The 26225-nt window shown below is 39.7% G+C and overlaps 1 protein-coding gene across 1 annotated transcript; it reads left to right on the forward strand.

The window, feature by feature from the left end:
• The first annotated feature begins 259 nt into the window (after positions 1 to 259).
• On the forward strand, positions 260 to 25615 carry AMN1 (antagonist of mitotic exit network 1 homolog). Its single transcript, XM_059816618.1, has 7 exons — positions 260 to 343; positions 7222 to 7354; positions 11028 to 11172; positions 13343 to 13560; positions 19912 to 19968; positions 21757 to 21868; positions 22526 to 25615. The coding sequence occupies exons 1-7, from the start codon at positions 282 to 284 to the stop codon at positions 22597 to 22599; spliced, it is 801 nt and encodes a 266-aa protein (XP_059672601.1). The 5' UTR covers positions 260 to 281; the 3' UTR covers positions 22600 to 25615.
• The last annotated feature ends 610 nt before the right edge of the window (positions 25616 to 26225 follow it).

The raw sequence follows: 26225 nt of genomic DNA on the forward strand, positions 1-26225 counted from the left end.
CAGGCTTGGGAAGATACTCTGTCCTGAATATTAAGCGCTGGAAGTGGGGAGAGACTGCCCCTTTGTGCGAGATTTGGGGTTTTTCACAACACTTCAGGCCGCTTCATGAGGCGCTCCTGCCGCTTCCCGCCACAACCCCTGAGGCGGTCGCAGGACGGGCCGGGAGCAGGACTACATCTCCCGTCATGCCCGCCTCCTGGAGGGAGCCGCCGCCATTTCGGCACCGTCCCCGGGAGCCGTTGGGTTAGACGGCGCCGTGTTCCCCGCTTTCCACCGCCGCCATGAGCCGCCTCAGCGGCGGTTGGGACGGCGCCGGCGAGGAAGTCCAGCTCCTCCTGGACCTGTGAGTGCCGCCCCAAGACCCTCCTCCTGTGCCCGCCGGCCCCCTTTCCCTCCGGGAAGTCCGGTGGGTTCGGGGCCGGCCGGGCGGGTCAGGCCGCTGACCTCACCGCGGGGCCGCGGCCTCCAGTAAACGCAGCGCCACCGGGACAGCCCGCTGGGCCCTCCTGTGGTGAGGCCCGGAGGAAGGGCTTGGTCAGGGTGACAGGGCAGGGGACAGAGTTTGGCAGGCCTTTGGCAGGGATGGCAGAGCGGATGACAGCATTTGGTAGCGGTGGCAGGGTAGGTGACAGGGTTTGGCAGAGTTCAGCAGGAGCTACAGGAGAGGGGACAGGGTTTGGCAGGGGTGACAGGGTTTGGTGGGGTGGCAGGGTAGGGGACAGGGTTTGGCAGAGGTGACAGTTTGGGAGAAGTTACAGGAGAGGTGGCAGGGTTTGACAGGAGTGACAGGGTTTGGCAGGTAGGTAACGGGGTAATCCCTGACAGATCTGGATGTGGAGGGATGGCTGAGGATCCCTGGCTTCACCTGGCCCTAGTGAATCCACTGAATGGTGTTTTGCTTTGGGTTTTTCATTATGACAAATTCCTTTATGTTTAAGAGGTAATTAGAGACAGCATAGGGGTAAAATATTTGATTTGACAAGTAAAAGAAAAATAGCTAGCAAACAATACAGTTAGTCTTAGACTTTTTATTCTTCTTTTAAAGCACTGAAGATAAGGTTATAGTTGCCCTGGTGTAGCAAATAAGTGTTTTATTGTTTCTTATAAAATACAATAACATTGAAAACATTTATAATTTAAATGATTAATTGTTTAAACTGCAGATCAGTAATGTACTCTGAGATATCAACCAGCTTTTTGAAAACAATGTGATTATTCTTAATAAGCTTTTCTCTCAAGCTAAATTTAAAATTCTGTGGCAAGAGACAGTTAAATGTAACTAGATTTAGCACAGCTCAGATTGATTTCCATGTAACCGCATTGGTTTTGGAGTATTTTCTGCAAATTTGAACTAAGTAGTTGGTCTAGATTTGCAGGTCTCTAGTCAAGCATGGCTGCATTAGACACTTCGTATCTTCAAGAGAAAAAAATTAATCTTAAGTTTTTGTTAAGTTTTTAGATACAACTGTTTTTATGTACTACAGTATATGGTGACAGTCTGCCTCCTTCAAGATGAATTGCCAGAAAAGTTTATTTACCCAGCGGCCAAAAGGTAGATGTCATATGGTAAATATGTATTTAGCACTTAACTGAAGTATGTGCCTGTGTATGACAAAGGACTGCCTGCCCATTCACATGACTCAATAGGCATCCATCGTAGAAGAAGGAACAGTGACATGGTAGGTGCACACATAGCCCCCTCAGAAGGCTCAGAAAGTCTATTTGACTCACCCTAGCCAAAGGTAGGGTGCTGTTTGGCACCAAGGAGGTGCTGGTTCATTTGGGATCTCAGTAGGAAAGGCTAGTTAACTGGTTATTGCATAAAGAATAGTAGTAGTAGAAAACGTGATAGCAGTCTTAAATCCCTTCTGATGCTGAGGACCCCAGCCATCGCAGCATGAGACAAACCCCTTCACATTGATCAGCATGCTGCACAGATCCCATCTTTGGTGAGGTTCACACTTGTTGTGGTCTTTCGAGCTGTGATAAGATTTTTTTAGAAGTAAACAACTATTCTTCACTTCTGCAGTCAAGTAAAGGAATGTTAACATGTAGATATGCTGTTTAATCTCAAGACAAGACAAAGAATGTGGATGGTGTAATCTGCTTGGACATGTACTGAGTCAGAGCTGTGTACAGGCTTCTCTGTACAGTCAGTCAGCCAAGTTCATGCAGCAGTCAATGAGGTACAGTGAACGCATTGCATTCTTACACATCTCCAGAGGAATGAGTTAAAGGCGATCGTGGTGTGTGCTCAGGTTATGTAATGGTCACTCATGCTGACATACAGGTCTCTGCAACCAAGACCTGTGCTTAAAGTCTGCCCAGATTCTGCTTAAAATCGCTGTCTCCTCGTTACAGCGTCTTCTGCAGTGGCCTGCTACAGGTGCCCTTATTACACTGTGCTAACTTCAGTGGGTTTTTTAATGTGTTTCCACACTGGAAATCTTGCTTCTTTCCTTGCTTAAATCTGTGCTACACTTCAGATTATAAGGCCTTAATATTTTAACTTCTGTAGAGTTTTTAATCGGTATGAGTTTAATTTGCTGTGATTTGGTGACATGCTGGTGCCAGACAAGGTTCTGTTGCAAAAAAGTCATCTGTAGGGACTCCAGAGTTGTGGCTATATGCTAAGTCTAATTTGGCTTAACTCTGGGCTGCTGCCACCCCCTGCCCTCAGCCACTTGTTTTGGCAGTATTATTTCTGTGACCTCACATTTTTAATCACAGGAATTTTCATTCAGATCAGATGCCGAACAGCTCACACTGCAACTGTGGATTTCAGAGCCAGCATGAGGAAGGCGCAGTAAAAAGTGGTTGGGAAGACAAGGGGTGTGGAACTAGCCTTTTCAACCTCTGTTTGGACTTTACATTTGGTTAGAGTGTTATGTAATGACAGCTGGACTGCTAACAGAAATTAATTACAAGGGTTCTGTCTTGCTAATAGCTTTTCTCTTTTTGCAAAGCTAAAACAGTACCCATACTTTTTTCGTTGTGCATGATTAATCTGTTAAAATGATGTTTAAGACGTGCACTACACTACATGCTTATGTTCTCATGATTAACCTTAGATCTTAGACCTAGTAATTTCTCTTTACTGTAATGCTTGATACCATAAACAGTTTCTACTTTTGATTGGTTACTAATCTTTTTTACACTACGTTATTAGTACTGCTGTAGCGATTTTCTATATTGAAATAACAATATAATTGTTATACCAGTAAGACTAATACTTGAAACTAATAATTAACAAATGTGTGCAATTTTAGTTTATTGTTTCTTGTCTTATGCCAATCAGGCCATCTATTTATGTCAGGCTGCACTTTAAACTTCTTACTTATGCTAGCCCTTAGGCTTATTATTTAACTATCAGAACTTAGAGCAGAAACTAAAAACTGAAACAAATCTATTAGTGTGTGGAGTAGTCTTTTTAATAAGGTCATTATTTTTAAGATCTCCAAACCTATCAGAAAGTGCATTTATTAAGGTGTTTCTGCTGCTTGATAGTATCTGCTGCTTGTCTGCCGCTTGTTGGCGTTTGCCCTGTGCCCCGAAAGAGAAATTAGCACTCCAAAGGTCACACATACAAGAGCATCATATTAGAAATATTTAGAAACTTTTTTTTCTTTTCTCAAGTTATATCTTATATTAGCTTCAGTTTCCTGAAGTTACTGTTCCCAAGATGAGAAATGACCAATTTACACATGCACTCCTAGCTGGTGCAGTTTTAAGGCTAGCATATTGAGGTACACCAAATTTGTAGATGGTTTATATAATTATGCTTGGTTTAAAACTGACAGTGTAGGAGTTGCAGGGCCTGCCAAATAGAGGGGGTGCTTGGCAGCAGCAATGCTTGCTGGAATAGTGGAGAAGGCAGCTGGGACAGATAACAGCTTTAGCTGTTGTACTCGTAGGAGGCTGCTGTTACAAATCTCTCAGAGCCCTGGCAGCTGTTTTAAACTGACTTGTTAATGCCCAGCCATAAACTCAGAACCAAGAACCTTCAAAAATAAGACTCTTAGAGCAACACAAACAAAACATCAAATTTAAAGGTGTTTTAGTTAAGATTGTCACTACATGATAAAGAAATGTGCTGCACATGTAAGTCGTCACAAGAGTATGTAGTTAGGTATTGCATAGGTTTGATTGTTCCGTGTGTCGTTGATAGATAGCTCCTGTGTAACAGGTATCATTAACATGTGGCCAACCTATTGCAGACTAATGCATTACCTGACCTGACAGTGTTTTGGAAAACTATGGTCTTACAAAGGCATCGGAACATTTGCAGATGGGTACATCTGCATGAATGAAAACAGGACAGAAGCAGAGCATCAGTTTCAAAACAGAGCTTCTTTTTATGGTCTTACTATGAATATGAATTATCCAACCCTAAAAAATGCAGGAAGATGTATCACTTTTGTTATTTAAACCATTAAACCTATTTTAGTATCTGTTCCTCCAGATAATTTTTTCTGATGTGTCCCACTTCTAACATCTGTTCTGGTATTCTCTTTCATGTGACATAACTTAGTATAAGCTGCAACTTGATGTAAGTTAAACTATTTGTAGAATAATTAGTCATAAAGATCTAATTTCTCTTTTATGTATTAGAAATACACATATTTATCCTGTCATAAGGGCTTAACCCTGTCATAAAGCTTAGGGTTAAAGATCATAGGCCTTTTCTGTTCTGTACCTCTTGACACATTTGGAACAAATTAGTATGCCATTTGACACACTGTAGACAACTCTGAACTATAAGCAGCTGGTGTAAGAAGTCTGATAATGCAGAGCAGGGAAAAAGCAGTTGGGGGTTGTACAAGAAGGAATGGTCTTTTATCAAGTCATTACCGGAGTAAATCACTACTCAGTCTTCCCTGTCAATGAAAAACGGGATTCATGGTTTCTTTCATTAAGTTAGACTGGGACAAAATCTGTCTGCCAGGTGAATGCGTTACACTCTTTACTTACCAATCTTAGTTACTGCTGTGTGTATCCAGATCACACAAAAGTATAGAGGCCAACTACAGTAGAGGGAGTTACTGTGCAATTACAGTAGCTGCTTTGAGTTTACTAGTAGGGTGAGTTAATGGAAAAATGTTGATTCCACAAAAGCAAAATGTTTTGTAGGGCAGTAACATTTTCTTTCAAAATTTTGGATAGGATTTAAAAGGAAAAGTTGGCCTAGGGAATCTAATTTGGGTAGCTATCTATGATCAATAGATAATAGAACCTCCAATTTGAAGAACTCCATTACTTATATGGATTCATGTTAGGTTTCTAAGCAAGAGGGAAACAGTGAGGAGTTACCCTTCCTCCCCCATTTTAACTCCCTCCGTTTTAGTTTTGCTGTAGTGTAATCCTTTTTAAAGTCTTGGCATTTCCTAGATGACAGTGTTACCTTTTCAGTTATGTCTGGGTGTTGGTTAGCTTCACTCTAGTTTATGTTCCTCATTTACCTAGAGACTTTGCTTTTTGATAGTAAAACCTCCCTTCAGAGAGTTGCAATTCCTTCCTTAAGGACCAGTAGTTGTCTTTCAGCATATTAATGATTGGTGATTGCTCTGAAAGTCAGTATGCTCAGGATGCTTAGAAGCTATTCATAAACTCTTCCTGGAGTTGCCTCTGGTGTTTCAGTAAGCCTGTGATTGTAATTTAAAGTTGCAGAGGTTGGGACATAAACATTTTATGTATCTTATGATACATTAAAATGCCTTAGGAATCTTAAAAAAATAGGATTGCATGATTAGTGTCCCTCTATAGTATTCAATATTGCATAAGTAAATACTCTTCTGTATATTTGACCTTGCAAACCATTATTTCAAGTGTTTCACCTGGGTACTGTTCCACATATATCGAATAATACTGATCTCTTTGTTTTATTTTGCTTAAGTAAAGTTCTTCATGTTTTCTCCCAAAAAGCTCTGTTCCATCTGGAGTCTCTTAACAACATGTTCTTACTGAAATGATCCCTTTTTGTTGCATTTACACAGACAAAATTCTAGGATTTCAAATCATCTCTTAAGGCGTCACCCAGCATTCTGTAATAGTAGGCCTATTATTTATTTCTGCCTAGTCCTTTCTTTTCAGATGAATACTTAAGCCCTGTATGTCTTTGAGATTTGTTTGCAATTTCTTATACAGCAGTATCTCATGATGGAAACTTGAAGTCAAGTTTCAGTATCTGGCAAAGGGAACAGATTGCTCGGAACAGGGAAACAATTTTGACCTGAATACAAAAGATGTCCAGAGAGCGGGATGTTTATGATGTATAGAAAATGCAGTGTATGTTGGCATTGTTGTTAGTTCAAAATCTCTAGCCTGGTGTATATGATAATCAGGCTGTTTCCTTCAGGTTGATAAATCATTCTGACAAATAAGCATGTGGGGAGAGTGGGGGGAAAGAGGCCTAAAGTACTGCTATTAAAAAAACAATGGCCATACTGAGCCAGTTCAAACCAATCAATGTTTCTGATTGTGGTAGGATTTCAACCAGCTGTGCAAGAACCTTCCTCCTCATCCCAGAGCAGCTTAATTTCTTGATGAACCATTGCTGATGAGGCTTTTTGAATACCTTGTAAATATCCAAGTGGGGCCACTTTCCCATATATTATATTTTCCATGTGTCCACTAGTTATTTTGTCTAATCTACTTTGTAGGACCACGAACTTGTTGATCTGTGATTTTGTAGACCCCACTATCCTCTGTGGTCAGATCTAGTTTTAAGCACAAGGTTACAAAGGTTGAGACAATTCATATTAAAAGAGTACTACAAACTAGACGGTGAACAAAACACTACATCTGAAAATATCTCCTTAATGTTTTTAACTGAGGTGAAAGAGAGGTGTCCCTTCTGTGGAACAAGCTGTCCCAACTAAAGATTTTACTCCCTACCAAGCAGAGACTTAGCTGTCGAAAAGGCTTTTCTTAGCGCTCGTGAACATACTACCAGCAAACTCATTTTGTGAGCTGGGTTGGTGATCACAGTAAATGAGGCTACGATTTTTGCCTACAGTTGATTGGCAAACACTTGCACAGAAGGGTCAGCTGATTGACCCCAAAGGGCAATAATTGAATTGATGGTAGTGTGGAACAGCTGGAACTGATAAGGTTTGAGGGCAGCATAGTTGGATGCAGAAGTTGACATCGTATGGCTTGATTGTTCTAGTTCTAATATGTAATGCCTATTTTTGACTGTACTGTAACTTTCCTTTATTTCAGATGCCTTCAATGTTTGACAAAGAACCTTCCCAGATATGCTGCAGATGTTAAGTCATTGCCACCCAACATAAAGGATAAACTGATTAAATTAATGAGTAGGCAAGGGCAAATAACTGATGCAAATATCAGTGAGGTAAGAACCCATTCAAAACTATTCTGTCTGTGATAGTTAATACACAAGGATGAACTAAACTAAAACTGTTTACATGAGACAACAGATAAATTCAGGCCTGCTTATTCTGTCCATGTCTTTACAGGTTTTTTCCTTAAACTTCATAATGTTAATAGTCCTGTATTAGTAGTAAAAAGATTGTGTTTGTAGTGACAAGTAAATTAAAATCGTTCTCCCTTCAGTGATAATTTACTTCTGTGTAATCAGCTGATATATATTATCCCTTTTCAGTACAGGAAACTAGACTCTATTGCAAACCAGTCTGTTCCTGAATGTAGTATGTTTCAAGAAGCTAGTGCATAATTTAGTAATGAAAAGATTTCAGGAACTTGTTAGGAATTTCTGTAATGTTCTATTGACATTACGCACATGATCACCGTATAATTTATTTAAATCCTGATTCTTTGAAACACGATGATGATAGGGCTAGAAATCAATAGTTCAAATTCTCTCATCCGTTTCGCTCACCGATGTGTGTCAGTGTTTCAAAATGAAACCAGTTAATGACTTTTCTTTAGCTGTAAATTCAGGGGCACATCTATTTTGGTACCTATCTACTGTTTTCTTGTTTAGCCTCAAAGGGAGGCGTGAGAATTGAGGAAAGCTAAAGGTTGGCCTTGGTGAAACAGAAAATTAATGACTCAGTGTTCATTCCTGCTTTGACCTGTAATTCGGAAGAGGCAAATAGTATCAGTTTCTCAGGGTCAGAATAGTGAAGCCAAGACTAGAGGCAGAATCAGAAGTACTGTGGAAAACTTATGAACAAAAAATTTTAACTTTAGTATGCGCCATGTTTTGATTATACAAAGTAAGTTTGAGTAAAAATCAGAGTCTTATTTATCTGATTTTGGAAAATTTGAGTTGACAAAATCTGGTTTAGGCTATCTTTTCAGTAAGTAATGCTTTCTAAGCATCCGAAGAGATGTATATAATTAAAACCATATGATTGTGTGTGTATAAATGCACAAAACCTATTAGGATATCTTTAGTCTGGAAATAAACGAGAGAGTTTAAGTTACTTAAGTTATCTTTTCCTCCATCTCTTTGTAAAATCTCATCTGTCTTTGTCTTCACTCAGCAGTTGATCAGTGTCTTCTCTTGGAGCCTGTTTTCCATCTGACACTGGGATATTCTTTTCTGCTTCTTTTTCTCATGTGTTTTTCCTTCCTCTGTTCCTGCAATTTCCTGCAATTCTATCCTTAGCTGTCACCACTTTTCTTGGGCATGTTATACCTTAGCTTTCTTTGCTAACAGTTTCCAGGTTTACCTCACTTGCATTTTAAAAAAAATGCTAGCCACCTCTTGGATTCTGAATTCATGCTGTTTCTCCATACCATTTTGCTTTTCAGGTTTCCTGTTCTTTCATCTTACAGATATTCTTGTCACTTGGCATACCAAAAATGGCTTAAGTTGTTTAGCTCTTCTTACTGTTCCTTGCTCGTATCATGTATAACCAAAGTATTCTACATGTGTCACGTTTGCAACGTCTCAATTAGTCTTCCATAGGAATAAGGAATTTTTTTTTTTCTTTGCTATTGCTTCCATCCTGCCCTTTTCTTTCATGGTCTCCACAGTATTGCAGCTAATCTAGTCTCTTGGAATTTTCCAGGATATGCTATCTCATTTGCTTTTATGCATGTCCTTTCTTTGGTGGTGTTTAAGCATTTTGCTTGAAGTTGAATTTCTTCCAGTTGAAATTCTGTTAACCTGCACTTCTGTATAAACTTCTATTTCATCTCTTGCCTCCCTGTTCTTGCCCAGATTTGTGTTAGCATGCTTTTTTTTTTTTCCTTACTCTGCTTTTTGCTTGGAGCAGCTTTCCATGACACACATGCTAAACTCCTTATTCCATCTCACTTTTACCATAAAGATCTATGAAACCATTCAGCATGTGTCCACAGGATATACGTCTATACTTTAATCTCCTGTACTCTGCATCCAAACAATCCTTACTCTATCTACAATTCTGTCTTCTTTGAGACAGATTAGATTTTAATATATGTGTTCAGTGAATATGAATCTGTGAATAACAATAGAAAGCAAACCTCTAAGTAATACCTGAGCATGTGAAGAATCATGGGCTGGGAAAGCTTGATACTCTAGCTCCTTTAAATAGGCAGTATTCTGATAGTATTGTTGCTTCTCATTTAGACTTCTTTGCACCTAATGGTTCTTTTTCTCATAAGATTTCTCATGTGGCTTCAAATCCAGCAGTTTGCTCACTTTTGTTGTGTCCTAGGCAATTTGGAATTGTGAAAGAAAGCCAACAGTCAGGAGAAGCATCTTGAATAAATGTTGGTGGTCACTTTGGATTTGAGCACATCATCTCTGGGTTTGGCTGGTTTAGTTCCTTAGATGTGAATTCAGAAATATAAGTGAAATGAAGAGCTGAATGTTACCTTATGAAAACTACTCACAAGTGTATTGTGGGATGTGTTGGTGGTTTTGTGGCATAAAGAGACATATTTGAGGCTTTTAGCATTTGGGGAGAAAAAGCTGTCAAAGCTGTCTGAGGTCTGCCATTCATTTTGCAGAAAGGATGCAATTCTAATCTCCTGGAATTTTTTGCCTTTTTTCAAAAGGCTTATTTGACTTTGTCAGTAAAGATTTTTAGCATCCTGTATATCTGCAAATAGAAAAACAGTATTCCTTGTGATATCTTTGTTATACCTGTTAGAATGGTGAACCTGAGGAAGGAATAAGCCTTTAATAAGCCTGTCAGCTATGCTATTATCTTTGCTTGTATATGGAAATTTACCATATGCTTTTATCCTTGTGAGTTAAGGAAGGGAATGACAGGCTGAAGGAAGTAACATAAAGTAATGTGAAAACCTGCCCTAATGCTTGCCTGTTGGTCTGAAGTACAGCTCAGCAAAGGTATAGATTGTTTGCACAAGAGGGGGCTATAAACAGTATTTATTAAAGTAGTGAGAATCCTGGAAAATTAAATTAGAGGTAAGATATATGGCTATTGTTACTAAAATCTGAGGCCTTCCATTGCTTTGGGTCTAAATTTCATAAATGACCACTTGGGGAAGATTTCACAAAAACTCCAACCTATGGTCTTGTGGGAGTGAAAGAGCCTATTTAATGAGGATTTGGTACCTCTTCATGGTATGATAATGAGATTGCTTGTTTATGAGAAAAAGAGTCTGTGTGTAGGTAAGAAAAATACTCTGGGGCAAAATATCTTTCAAATATTACCCCTATCTGTTCAGCAGATTTAAGTTTTGATCATAGTCAGTGTTTCTTTACACTTCAGATTTCTGCCCTCAAAGTTGTGCTAGTAAGTTTGAGGGTATTATCCTTGGTAAACATACCTGTGCTGGAGGAAGCACTAGTGTTAGCAACTGTACCATCAAAATAGTACTTCTACTGTTTGAATAGTAGTGGTAATGTGCACCTACTCTAGATGTGATCACAGAAACTGAACGTTCATGCTGTAGGAGATGAACTGTTGCAGCAAATATACCGTATTTTATTTAGAGTTTTTAGTTCCTAGGACTGGTAACCCCATCCTCTAGTGAATATTTTTTAAAAGTTCTATGTGATGTCTAACATTACTAGTCTTTTAGATAAAACTATGCATGTTCTATGATATAGCAGAGTTTGAAATGGTAGGTTTTTGTTACAGGTATTGCACCCGGCTGTAGAGTCTCTAGACCTCCGAGACTGTGATATTTCAGATAATGCATTATTGCAGCTTTATAACTGCAAGCAACTGAAAAAAATCAACTTAAATTCTTGCAAAGAAAACAGATTGGGAATCACTTCAGAAGGTATGCTATTTGTGCACAGATAACTGGGATATTATTTCTGTTTTATTTTTCTTGTTAGTTTGGAGTAAATTGCAAAAAATATCTAGGGTAAATACTGTTTAAAAAATCCCCAATGCCACACCAATACTAATTAAAAGTCACTTCAGTGGTGTAAATTATAGGCCTAGAGCACTGATTATCTTATGAAAGAGAGCTATCAGGTTACTCTCATGCTAGGTTTCTGGTAAAACTATGCTACGTTTGATCATATTTTCCACTTCGTCTTAATAATTCCTTCCTCAAAAATTGTTCCAGAGCCTTACCAGTACCACTGGGGTTGAAGTTTCAAGCTTGTGATTTCCTAAATTCCTTTTGTCCCCTTTTTTAATTAAAAGTGTTTGTTATTAAATAAGCTTATAACATCTTCTCTGACTCGTAAGACTTGACTTGCTTTAGGACTTTAGGATTTCAGGTGTTACTGTTAACCTCCAGTTTCAAGTTGTATCAGGAGCTATTAGATTAAAAGAATTAAGCTTGCTGAGTTTTACTTCCCACAAATTTTGTCGTGTCTTTTGATTACACTTACTCCTTTGTTCCATCATTAACTCATTATTATTGGAAATTGAGGCAAAATACTAATTTAGTATTGAGCTAATGTATACTGTACTTTAGATCAGTCTTGGTTTGTATTTTCTTACCACTGCATAATGATACACATCTTTTTACTTAAGTAATTGGTTAAACTTTTAAAAATTTATTTTATTTATTTTTAGTGTCACCTCATTGTTACACTTTTTGACCCCTAAGATATAGTTTGCGATGGTTTTCATGCCTTTATCTGCCCACTGATTTCTAGTACGGTTCTTAAGGTACCAGCTAAGCCTAGAGCTCTTTATGTATCCTTTTCTTTTATTTCGATAGATATTCCCAATTACTTTGCAATTAAAACTGGGAAGTCTAGTTCTTCATTGGCAAGTTCCTAGTCCATCCAACTTTACTAACTTTCCTACTTATAAACTGAGCCCTTTTAAACTGAGAATCAGTTATGAAAAGACCCAAACCCACCCCATTTTAAAGCAGTGTTACCATTTACTAATTCAGTAACAGGTGGAGGATTTTTGGTTCGTTTGTTTGTGTAGGTTGTTTTGCTGGGTTTTGAGTTTTTGTTTGTTGGTTGGTTGGTTGTTTTTTTTTTTAGAAACCTGCTGGCTACCACAAAAATATCTCAGCCCTGTCATTACTAGGAAACATTTGCTCTGTAGGTTGCATGTGGAACATTTAGTGTCCTTTAATACAATATCCAGTAGTACTTACTTTTCTGTCAAATTCAACTTCCGTACTGTGTCTTCTGTCATTCTTTGCAAAGTGGTTCTGACCCAAGCAAGTACTATTTTATCCATGTTTCTTTGAAGGTCTTACACAGTAACATATCTTAATGACATTCAACTTTTTATTTCTACCTATCCAGAAGTGATGTAGTTTTCTGTACTGCTGTAATCATCATGTTTCCATCATCCTTGAAATAAATTCCTTTCACGAATTGCATCTGTAGTTAATGTACTTTTATTTTATTGACTACCTCCTGACACCTCTGTGCAAATATTTTGGTTATTATTAGCTGTCAGGGCTCTCAGGGCACCAACAGACCCTAATGACCATGACTGGTCTCACCTGCCATGCCCACCTACACTAGCTGCCCATGGACCTTCAGTCCTGGCCTGAGCTGTGTTGTAGTGTACCTGGTTCCTGTCCTGCTTCTGAACTGTTGTTTTGATTTCTTGAATTGACCTCAGACATGACCTCTTACATTGCTTTTGCCTGATATTCACTGCATCGTTAGTGGGACCTAGCACTATCATCAGTCTGCTTTCAAGCTATTGGCTTTTTTTCATACACTCACTGAGGTGATACCTCAAGTATATAATATCCTTCAGGTATCTCTCTGCAGCATGGAAGGGAGTTCAGCATTTAGAAATTTTTGTCAGTTCTGGCATTGTTGATTGTAATTTTCTTTTTCTCATCCTTGAATTAAAAGAAACCAACCACGAAATTATTTCCTTGTACAGAGTCTTGCTGGCATGGCATGAGATGAAAGTTGAACAGTCAATGACCAGGGGACAGCATATGGGATTCAGCATGGTGATTATGTTAAAAAGTAAGTAATTCTTTAATTGCTCTGTCTCTTTGACAGGTGTCATAGCGCTGGCCTTATCCTGTCCTTACTTGCGTGAAGCGTCTTTTAAAAGGTGCTGCGATATAACTGACAGTGGAGTTCTTGCTCTTGCGCTCAACTGCCAGTTCCTACAAATAGTGAACTTGGGCAGCTGTTCAGGCATCATGGATGCATCTCTGCAGGCACTAGGAGAAAACTGTAAATTTCTTCACAGTGTGGACTTTTCATCTACTCAGGTAACTATGGTGGCAGTTGGCTGATTGACTTTTATTCAGTTATTTTTTAAGATTGTCATGATGAAAGGGGATCTTTTTATTTAGCTCTACTCTTGACAAGATTTAGGATCACAGTTCACTTCCAATTTCCTCCTCTCAAGGAAAAGGAAAGATATATTTTGCATCTTGGTAACCAGAAAAATACACATTTTGGTATTACAGCATGTATTGTGGACCAAAGATAAACTTTTATTAGAATCTACATAATATTGGAGATTTTTTTTTTCAGTATCTTTATTTAGTGCAATCATTTTCTTCAAGTTGTAAAGTAATCCAAAATATTTCATTTAAAGAAAGTAGAATCTTGGACAGATTATTGTCTGCTTTCAGTTAGGACAAACTGACCTAAATAATAATAATACAGGATGTCAAACAATATAAGCCTCTACTAGAAGTAAACACTCCATAACTAGTTCTAGTTCAAGAGTGACTGTGCTTTCTGAATGGCTTGTCAGAGTTATGTTATGGAGTCACCACAGAAAGAATTACACTTAAAATGTCAGAAAGGGCAGGTAAGAGGATTTAACAACAGTGAGTATTTAGCATGAAAAAGGGGAAATCAGCTGCAACAGCAATACTGTAACATACTTCTTAATTACAATAAGATAATGAAGTGGGGGAAAGGATTTTTTGTGTTAAGTGTAGCGTTCAGTTGACTGTGATGGTGAGTGATTACTTTATGTTGAATGTGAGTCAAGCACAGAGCATTTGTAATGAAGTGTCAGATCTGGAAAACACATAGCAGGTTCTTATTTTAGATGCTATTGTTCTCCTTTCAGTTTTTCCAGAAGTAGGGCACCAAAAGTTATTTAATACTTTCTTTGGTAATTTTTATTATTATAATTTAACTCTTTTTTTCAAACCTATTTCATTACTTTTTTGTTCCCTTGCCTCTCTCTTCCTTTACGCAAAATAGCCAAGTTTCCCTGTATATATTTTAAATGAGATGAAAGCTTCTTGAGTAACTATATGTTTCCACATTTTTTTCCTTTTTGATAATCATGTGATGATAATACACTAGAATTCTGATTTTCATTTGACTAAAAATAAATGGAAACATATACTAGATACAAATGAATTAAGTTTAAGATGAAGCAGAGAAACCATGGATGGCTCATACCTGTAGAGATTGCAAGGCCTAACCATATTCTTGTGTTTGATTGCCAGAATGCATAGTAAAAATATCATGTGGAACTGGCAAAGCTGTGTGTAAGAGTGGAACAGTGAGAACACTGGAAATAAATGAACAGACAAAGCTCATTTGCAGGAACAAGGAAGCAAGATGTGAGCTAGACTACAAAGGGGCCAAATGCCTCAAGGTGATGTAACCATTTTAAAAATAGGCTCATCTGGTGACTGCAAAGATGAAGTACAATAAGTAGAAGGTATAGAAGTGGTGCAAAATAACAAGAAATGGGGCAGTTGAGGCAAGGGGGGGATTGAACTGTGAAGGAGATGTAGCTCTGTGTTCGCTGTATGCACACAGAGAGTGTGAGTGGAAGCTTGGTACTGCTACACTGGCCCAGGACTGCATAAGAAATCTATTTACGTTTACTTATCAGTATGGTTATGTTACCATTCTAAGGAGGTAGGTTTTATACATAAACCCTGTATGTACTGCTCTACTTCTAGTGTGCTCTAAATCCCAGCAGTGTTACCAGTTAGAAACACAGGCTCAAGAGTACAAATCCCTGCACTAATTAAACAGTACATTTCCTCTTTAATGTTCATTGACTTGGTGTATGGCAAATAATTGTGGGAAGAATCTTGCCTGAAAGGGCCATGCAACTGCAACAGTTTTCTATGTAGGGTGTGGGACAGTTTAGTTCTCTGCAAAATGTGTCAGCAAAAACAGGAGTGTTGCGTGTTAGCCATTTTATCTGTCCAGACACTTCCCATATAGAATGGAGCTGGGTTGCTAATGTACTTAACTGCTGATACTGGGCTGTGTAAGCCTCTGCTAGAGATGCATGCAGAGTTTGGTGACAAATGGTCTGTACCAAGAAGCTGATGTATTTGTGGCTTGATACTAACTGCATGTGGTTTATCCCCAATATAAGAGTGAGTTCCTTAAAGAGGATGGGTAGATGTGGCATTACAGACAATGCCCATAGATATTCAATAGAGTAAGAAACAATACTGCAACAATGTAGTAATAGTATAGCAGTGGTTACTGTGAGCTTGTACAGAGAAGTGAGGGGACTTCATTTTAATACAAAACTGGTTTCATGCTCTCATGCTGTCATAACCATATACTCACAAGCATCAAGACAGTAGCATTCAGATGGTCTCTCCAGTGTTCAGGCACCAGCCAGGCAGTCTGGTCCAGATTTATTTTGATGACATGGAGGATAAGGGACACAGGCTATTAAATCTTCATCACTTTACTCGAATTGGTCTTAGGTTGCTGACCATGCACTGTCTTTGGACATGCCATTTTATACCCTTTAGGAACTGACGGTTATTACTCTCTCCATTCTGTCCTGCTTATTTACTGCCCTTTGTCTCCTGGTCTGGGTGTTTTCAGGAGCTAAATGTGCTGTCATCTTCATGACCTGCTAAGCTAGGTATTGACAATACCTGCCGTTCTTACACACCTTTATGTGCCTCCATGCTGGGACGTTCCTGTCTATTCTCCATTAGCACTGATCTGACCCTTTCTATTACAGTTCTGTACAGTAGAATCACAGAATCACTACGGTTGGAAAAGACCTGTAAGATCATCAAGTCCAACCATCAACCAAAACAAACCAACAAACAAACAAAGACAAAAAAAAAACCAAACCCACAAACAAAAAAAAACACACCACACACCACCATGCCCATCAAGCCACGTCCCACAATGCCACGTCCACACGTTCCTTGAATACCTCCAGGGAGGGTGACTCCACCACCTCCCTGGGCAGTCTGTTCCAGTGTGTCACCACTCTCTCAGTAAAGAAATTTTTCCTAATACCCATGAATCTCCCCTGGTGCAACTTGAGGCCATTTCCTCTTGTCCTGTCACTCATCACTTGGGAGAAGAGGCCAACACCCACCTCTCTGCAACCCCCTTTCAGGTAGTTGTAGAGAGGGATGAGGTCTCCCCTCAGCCTCCTCTTCTCCAGGCTGAACAACCCCAGTTCCCTCAGCCACTCCTCATAAGACTTGTGCTCCAGACCCCTCACCAGCTTCGTCGCCCTTCTCTGGACACGCTCCAGCACCTCAGTGTCTTTCTTGTAGTGAGGGGCCCAAAACTGAACACAGGATTCGAGGTGCGGCCTCACCAGTGCCGAGTACAGGGGCACGATCACCTCCCTACTCCTGCTGGCCACACTATTTCTGATACAGGCCAGGATGCCATTGGCCTTCTTGGCCACCTGGGCACACTGCTGGCTCATCTTCAGCCGGCTGTCAATCAACACCCCCAGGTCCTTTTCCACCAGGCAGCTTTCCAGCCACTCATCCCCAGGCCTGTAGTGTTGCATGGGGTTGTTGTGACCCAAGTGCAGGACCCGGCACTTGGCCTTGTTGAACTTCATCCAGTTGGCCTGGGCCCATCGATCCAGCCTGTCCAGATCCCTCTGCAGAGCCTTCTGACCCTCGAGCAGATCAACACTCCCAACTTGGTGTCATCTGCAAGCTTGCTGAGAGTGCACTCGATCCCCTCATCCAGATCATCGATAAATGTATTAAACAAGACCAGTCCCAAAACTGAGCCCTGGGGTCTCTGCTTGTGACCGGCTGCCGACTGGATTTTCCTCCATTCACCACAACTCTCTGGGCTCGGCCATCCAGCCAGTTTTTAACCCAGCGAAGAGTGCACCTGTCTAAGCCACAATTCGCCAGCTTCTCCAGGAGAATACTGTGGAAGACAGTGTTGAAGGCTTTCCTAAAGTCCAGGTAGACGACATCCACAGCCTTTCCCTCATCCACTAGGCAGGTCACCTGGTCATAGAAGGAGATCAGGTTGGTCAAGCAGGATCTGCCTTTCATGAACCCGTGCTGGCTGGGCCTGATCCCTTGGTTGTCCTGCACGTGCCCTGAGAGCGCCCTCAAGATGAACCTCTCCATAATCTTGCCTGGCACTGAGGTCAGGCTGACAGGCCTGTAGTTCCCTGGATCCTCCTTCTGGCCCTTCTTGTAGATGGGCGTCACATTGGCAATCCTCGAGTCGTCCGGGACCTCCCCTGTTAACGAGGACAGTTGATAAATGATGGAGAGTGCCTTGGCAAGCTCCTCCGCCAGCTCCCTCAGCACCCTTGGGTGGATGCCATCAGGCCCCATAGACTTGTGAGTGTCCAGGTGGCATAGCAGGTCATTAACTGCTTCCTTCTGGATCATGGGGAGTTTATTTTGCTCTCCATCCTTGTCTTCGAGCTCAGGGAGCTGAATACCCTGAGGATACCTGGTCTGTCTATTAAAGACTGAGGCAAAGAAGGCATTAAGTACCTCAGCCTTTTCCTCATCTTTTGTGACAATGTTCCCCGCCGCATCCAGTAAAGGATGGAGATTCTCCTTGTCTCTCTTTTAGTTGTTAATGTATTTATAGAAGCATTTTTTGTTATCCCTTACGACCGTGGCCAGATTGAGCTGTAGCTGGGCCTTCGCCTTTCTACTTCCCTCTCTGCATGACCTAATGAGGTCCTTGTACTCTTCTTCAGTTGCCTGTCTCTTCTTCCAAAGGTGATAAATTCTCTTTTTATCCCTGAGTCTCAGCAAAAGCTCCTTGTTCAGCCAGGCCGGTCGTCTTCCCCGCTGGCTCTTCTTATGGCACATGGGGAGTACCTGCTCCTGCGCCTTCAAGATTTCCTTCTTGAAGAAGGTCCAGCCTTCCTGGGCCCCTTTGCCCTTCAGGACCGTCTCCCAAGGGACCCTCTCAACCACTGTCCTGAACAGGCCAAGGTCTGCCCTCTGGAAGTCCATGGTAGTGGTTTTGCTGATCCCCCCTCCTTCACCAAGAATTGAGAATTCAATCATTTCATGGTTGCTAAGCCCAAGATGGCCTCTTACTGTCACTTCTCCCACCAGTTCTTCTCTGTTTGTAAACAGTAGGTCAAGCAGGGCACCTCCCCTGGTAGGCTCGCTTACCAGCTGTGTCGGGAAGTTATCTTCCACACACTCCAGGAACCTCCGGGACTGTTTCCTATCTTCTGTGTTATATTTCCAGCAGATGTCCGGTAAGTTGAAGTCCCCCACAAGAACAAGGGCTTGCGACTGTGAGACTTCTGCCAGTTGTTTGTAGAATGCTTCATTGGCTTCTTTGTCCTGGTTGGGTGGTCTATAACAGACCCCCAGCAGAATATCCGCCTTGTTAGCCTTCCCCCTCATCCTTGCCCATAAGCATTCAACCTTGTCATCACAATCATCAAACTGTATACAATCAAAACACTCTTTGACGTACAGAGCCAATAGATTTGCAATAGAGGGCCAGAAGGCAATAAGACAATTTGTGCAATGGGAATAATCAAATCTTTAAAGAGAAATGGAGCTTGTGGTCTCTGGATTCTAGTTGTCAAATCTGGCTGAGCCTGAATGTGTGTATTTGATGACTACTATTCCTGCCATCTAGTACAGGCTCTATGAAAAAACCTGTCTGACGGATCTGATATACAATCCAGCTTTTGAAGTGGGGAGGAAGCTAAATGAATTTGGTTCCCAGAAGCAAACAAATAAATTGGCCTTTCTTGCCTTTCTAAGGAAAGGAATGTCTTTTGTCTCTCTCTTGCAGGTAATCATTGCTTTGTGGCAGTCTGTAGCCAGTCACTTTGATAAAACTTTTAGTGCGAGTGTATGATGACTTCTGTAAGACTGCTTGTTTGAGGGATTTTTGTCTTATGTAACTGGTTTGCTTCAAGATAAGTAAAAGTAAGACAGCAGATAAGACTGCTATGATTACTTTCTTTTTCCGAACCCAAGAAACTTCCTTCAGGAACATCTCCAGCAGTCCTGAAAACAGGAGAAAAATTTAAAGCAGAAGTGCTTTAAACCTTACAAATTAGAAGTGCCATGCTCTGACCATAACAGTGTACCCACTGTTAAATGAGACTAGGAAGCTGCAGAAATAGCAGTTACACAGTTGGAAACATCCCGGTAGAAAACCAGGCTGGATCACATGGCAGTAAAATGCAACAGTGTTTAATAAACTGAAAAAAACATATTTGGATATTTTTCTCTACAAGCTTAATTGGGAAGAAAATATTGTAATATTAATTGTATTTAATGAATGCAGGATGTAAATAAATTAATATAATCCCCCCCCCCAAATAGCTGTGTTTGAAAAAATTGCGCTTTAATCAATTGTTTTAATAACAATGTGGTTTTTTCCTCTAGGTAACAGATGATGGCGTTACAGCACTAGTGAGTGGAACATGTTCAAAGAATTTAAAGGTAACTTACTTAACCTCGTAACAAAGAAATGAAGAAAAGCAAATACCTGCATTTTTTAATTATTATTATCAGTATTACTTATGAGGGATTGTTTTTTATTTCTGACTTCTGCCTTTGTTTGTGTACACATGTGCCCTGATTTTGGTTATGAATTGAATATTTTCTGTCTCTCTGTAGCAGTGCCCCAGACCAGCTTTTTGAGAACCTCAGTCTTTTCAAAATGAGTTTTCTTCTGTTGAATGTAGTATGCTTATTTTAATTCATCTATAAGCATTCAGGAAAGTAATGTTGAAGTGGTGAGCTTTGATTTCAGAAGAACTAATGGGAAATTTCAGTCATGCCAGACTGAATAGTAGTATGGATTTTGCTTGTTTATTTTCCTGTGCTCAACGCTTGTTTCCATTTTCTTAAAAGCCATGTATTTAAGTGCTTTTGCATTTGTTTTTTTTGGTGGGTTTTGATTATTTTTTTTGGGGGGGGGGGCTGTGTGGTTTTAATAAGGCAAAATTTAATGTTTTTCTGTGGAATGACAATTTTAAAAACAGAAGTTGTGTTCTATCAGTATAAAAATACAGAATGGTTTAGGTCTCTTGGTTTACAAGCAGTAAGAAGAAGAAATTTAGTAGAGAACTTGGAATGATTTGCTACAATCTCTTCTTCAGTGTAACTCCTTTCCTTGACTACATCACAATCCTCATACCTCTGTTTCGTGTCATCAAAGTGCAAATTTATAGACAGTGATCTAACGTCCGGTACATGGTGAAAAAAGTAGAGTCTTAAAATTCTCAAACTGTAACTAGCAGGCAGATTTATAAATCTTTTTACTTCATTCAGAGGCATTCAGATTCCACAACTCACTTGTTAAAATGAACTAAAAACTATACCTATATCAGCTTTTGTATATCTTCCTTCTACAGTTCTTGTTTTCTGTGTCATCATTCTGTACAAAGTTGCATTTATTACAAAAAGTCCCTTTCATTTCTGTGCTCTTTCAAGACCCTTGGAGTTTATCATTTGGAAAGACACTCTTTCACAATAAAACAATCACGTTTTGTTTATTTTTACCCTAGGATCCCCAAAGTATATTTTCCCAAATCCTGTTTTCATTAGATTTGATAATCTCTTTTCTGCATTTCTTCTTGTATGTTATATGTAAGGCAGTTTAAAGGGAAAAAAAAAAAAGAAAGTTGGTAATAATCTGTCAATGTATTCTGAATTTATTTATTCTTTCTCCAGCACATACAACAGGTGCTAGTTATACAACTGCACAGAAATGAAGAATAGAGCAGGATTTAGTCTAGTGTTGGAAGAAGTTCTTAGACTTCTTTTAGGAACTATGTAGACATCTAGATAGATAGATAGATATTAGGAACTTCAGCAGAGATTCATGAATCCTGCTTGTTTTGGGAAATCGCAGAATTCAGTTTGGGTTCTGTTCTCCTGGACAACAAATTGCTAGGAGAATGTGTGTCATAGGAAAACTGATGGGACTCAAACACCATAGAATCTCATTGAAGAGTTTTCTCAGTTGTCTTGAATGATACATGTGTTTTGGAAAAATTCAGGTTTATGTTTTTAGTTTTGACTCTCATAGAAAAGCTGTCTTATTTTTCCTGAGGGTGTTTTTCTGGTCTGTGCAGGACCACATGTGGGGTCAATGCACAGAAGAGTAGTAGGTCATAATTTCTTCCAGGTGGGGATCTCTGAAAATGGTTAGGCAAAGGAAAGCTCTGCCTCCAAAACTATGGGTGCTCTGACAGGCTTTTGTTACTACTGTTTTCATAACAGGAGATCCACATGGAACGCTGTGTGAATCTGACTGATGTTGCTGTGGAAGCAGTCCTTACTTGTTGTCCGAAGATACACATTTTTCTCTTCCATGGATGCCCCTTGGTGACAGGTAGGTCAAATTGTGCAGGGAGTAAGAAGAGTAATTACTTCCTGATAGTATCTTCTTGCTGTCTGGAAAAGCACACCATACTTTGTAAATAATCCCAAACAAATAATAACTTAATAGATAAAATAATAATCATACGCTGAGATTTTTCGAAGGAAGGTGAGAGTTTTGCTTTGAAAAATGGCAGCCTTCAGAGAGGGATTTTTTTTGTTGTTTTGGAGTTTGGATTTTTTTCTTTCCTTTTTTTTCCCCCCCTCAACATGCTGATGAAGACACAAAGTTGATGATAAGACTTTAGAAAAATATGTTAGCATATTAAAACCCTACTCTATTCCAAAAGTATGAAACAGTATCCATTCAGGAAACAGTGGAACGGAGTAGGACTGGTCAGCCTGAAAAAAACCCCAAACTTAAGAGAGGTTATGATCTGTGTTGCATTTTTTAAGTTCAGTTGGTTGGTGATGCTTTACGGTTATGTGGTTGGAGAAAGAACCAAGTGGTTTTGAATTACTGCAGGTATATCTGAAGTGTGATATTGTAGTAGCAAGGTAAGCATAAATGCAGATATATAATTGAATTACTTTGCTGTTTACCTAATCTCTAAACACCACCTATATATATTCTGAATGAATAACAAGAAATTCCTTGGTTCTTTTGCAGATCGTTCTCGAGATGTTTTAGAGCAGCTAGTCATATCAAACAAAATCAAGCAAGTAACATGGACTGTTTACTGAATATTTATCGTGTACGTATGAGTGTAAAGTTTACAGATGGGAGAGCTCTTTCAGAAGACAAGCACCTTGGAGAAATAGCTGGTGACTTTTGTACTACCAGATTGCTTCCCTCCTTGCTCCCAGCAGAGGTCTCTGTCGCCATTCCAGTCCTGGCCTGTGAGTCTGGGCTTCCCCATTGTCTCTACTTAGAGCCCTGCCTGTCTTTGCATCGCTGATGATACTTCGTTAAGAGGAAAGTTAAACTATAGTTAATATTATACTGTCATGGCTTAGCCTCCTTGAAGTATCAGATTTGGCTACTACTTACCATCTTTTAGCATCTTAGCTACATATACAAACCCAATTTAAGTAACTCTCTGTTCTGAGGTTGTAGTCTCAGAGACTAGTTGCAACTAGAAGTACCAAGCCCAAACATAGTATTAACACTTATGCAGAAGTGTCTGTAAAGTTGCGACTTTATCTGACAAAAGTCACCAGACAGACCTGGTGAATGGAGGTGGCATTAATAGCAATGCAAATGTTTTTTAAGTAGTAACAAACAGTCTACCTCCACCATGTACTTTTGCTAGGTCTGGAAGAAAAACTGTAGGTACCTTTCTTTTGATGTTACTGATGCTGCAGGTTTCTGTTCTTATTTACCATCAAATACTTGCTGGATTTTTACACATCCAAAAGTACAGTCTGTGAACATGTAAACATAAACTTGCTTTGAAATTGTTGTGGTGACTTAACAAATTTCAAAGTAGTAGCTATGACCAATAAAAGAATCTTGTATGTGGGCAAATACTTATTTGCTCTGGCTTTTGCCTGTTTTCCTGCAGGAAAAACCTTTTAGGGAACCAAACATTGGTCCTCATAAGCATAGCTGTGAGTGAAATAGGACCAAATTTAGTGTCTGAGTATGTGAATCTCAGGATGGTAGAGTTCAGCAGAGTATGTGTTCTGCTATATGCGGTTTTATTGTATCTCCAGTGGCCTCCAGAAGCTGAAAGTAACAACCAATTATATATATTGTTCAACTGTAGTCATATTAAAGAAAAAAACCTCAAACAATTAGAAGTGTAGAATGCATGTATTACATGATGGAGCAGTGATCTCATCACTACTATAAGTCATGTTCATTGGCTTTCTTGAAACAGCATAACCTCTAGTGAGTCTTCTGTGATTTCTACATTAAACTTTTTTAAATGCTAGCAATGTTAGCATTGCTAAAAATTATACAGGGCAGGTAGCACACTATGTTGATAGTCTGCATCTGGAAGTAGCAGGGTTTAGCTAGGGTGGTCTTACATGGGTCTGATGACACTTAGAAACCCATGAGTTCAGGCAACCGTAAGGAATATGTTTACTTTATAATTTAACACTTGTCACAGCCACCCTCGTTTTAAGTGTTGCAGAAATAAAACAGTCTTCTATTTAAAGTTCAGGTCAAATTGCATGGACGATAATAATATAATGTATGTTGCATCCAGTAACAGTAAAGGATATTATGATGTCTGACAATAACCTCTGTTCTTCGGTTGATTGTGTGGTTTATGGAAAAGCAAGTCCATTTAGAAAACCTGTTCAAGTGTAACTGAAAGCATAATTTTCAAACTCCACTGCCTGAATCCCTAACTCTTGTTGCATGCAGTACCATGGCTCAGCCCAGTGATGAATGTGTTGCTATGATACCTATAGGTATAACTGCACCAGTACAAACCATTCCTGCAAACAGAAGAAGTTTGGTTTGCTGCATTAGCAACTAGCATCTGAAGGCTGTAATTGCAGCAAATCCTTTTACCAGATAGAGAGGCCTAAGAACCTAATCTACCGCCTTTTATTCCCTTTTTTTGGGTAAAGAGTAGTTTATTGTTTTGCTCTGTGGAATCCCTGGTATCAATCAGGGCCCATCATTCCTTTGAAGTCTTGGATGTGAGTTGGCAATAAATTTGTTTCGCACTATTTTTTGTATTGATCCATCTAGCTGATTAGGCAGCAGCAATGACACACTTGGTAATCATGTCAAATAACTAAAGCATAAGGATCAAGCTGCCAGCCCTGGTTTCAGGAAGGGTGCCACAAAAAGAGTAAGTAGAATTGTAAGCTAACTCAAGTGGGAAGGGGCCTCGGGAAGTTACTAGTCTAACTTCCTCCCAAAAGCAGGGCCAGCTCAAGAGCTCAGACCAGTTTAGTCAGGGCTTTATCCAGGAAAGTCTTGAAAAACTGAAGACTGAAGACCCTTCACAACCTTTTCAGGCAACTTGGTCCACTGCTTGACTGTATTCATGGTGGAAAAAAGTTTTCCTTCTATCCCGTTTGACCCTGTTTTGTTTCAACTTATACCCTTTCTCACTGGAAGAGCCTAGCTGTCGTCCTGACAACCTCCTCGTAGGTATGGGCAGGCTGCTTATAGGTCCCTTGAAGCCTTCTCTTCTCCAAGCTGAGCAAGCCCAGTTCCCTCAGTCTTTGTAACACATATAACTGTAACATAGTGCGGTGATGGTCGCCAGACTATTACCTCAAGTGGTACATCGAGAAAGAGAATTATAAATGAAGGTAATGTAAAGCAGCTAGAGGTGGAAGACCACCAAAATCTGTAACAGCAAAGGACACTTAAAAAAAATGCTATCTGTGGGACAGTGCTACTGCTGGCCTCACTGGCAAAGTTGTCCTTTTTCCCCTTGCTAATGTAACCTTGGATTTGTCATCTTGAAGGCAAATGCAGCATACCCTGCGTCCTTAAACATGCATGTAGAGGTACCATCTTCTCCTATAGCCTCTTCTAAATGTGTAACTTAGTGGTATATCCTCACCTTGTACTTAAAAATCTGTACAGCACTGCAATGAATTAACGCTGTATTTTTAGGTTTGAAAGTTTAATGTAAGTCACGTTAAATCCTTCACTGTCAAAGCTTGAGTCTGCTCTCTTACATGTTTATTACTAGCATAACTCTACTGGAATATTTTTTGATTCAGGTTAAATCACAGTCATTTTCAACAAATGTTTACAAGCACTGGGTGAAGTGGGAGAAGAATGTCATGTATGCAGTTATCACTTCATATTCTGTATTGTTTGGATATTGTTATTGTTGTAAATTGTTGGGTGAGCACTGCAGAATATTCACATACTGTTCTGAAGATTAAAGTTTGTAAATCTTCTGTTTGGATAGTTCTGAAAACTTGTTAAATTATATTTTATGGCTAAGTACATCTGAATGTGCTCCTAAACCTCCTACTTCATAAACACCGTGGTTTTCTAAGTGACTACCAAATACTTTTCCACATTTATTAGCTTCCACCACATCTGCTGGTATTTGGATAGTTGCAAGTCCATTGTGTCCCATTCTGCCATTATTAGTTCCCCATCACTGCTTGTTCGATAGTTAACTGCTAAAGGTGACAGCTTCTTCAAGACTACTCTGAAAACATTGGGTTCTTCAAATGGCTACATTTACAGCCTCTTACCTGTGGATCAAGTTTTTGTTGGTTTTTTTTTGGTTTTTTTTACCCTGCAGAGGGTTCTTCCTTGACAGATGTAGCCGAATATGATTCTGGAGCTTGTTGTCCAGCATGTTCTCAAGAGAAGAGAAAAATAATTATATCCAACTTTTATTCCTTGTTTTTATTTAGTTTCCTTCTGTTCA

Source organism: Gavia stellata, chromosome 4, assembly GCF_030936135.1.
Source record: "Gavia stellata isolate bGavSte3 chromosome 4, bGavSte3.hap2, whole genome shotgun sequence".
NCBI lineage: Eukaryota > Metazoa > Chordata > Aves > Gaviiformes > Gaviidae > Gavia > Gavia stellata.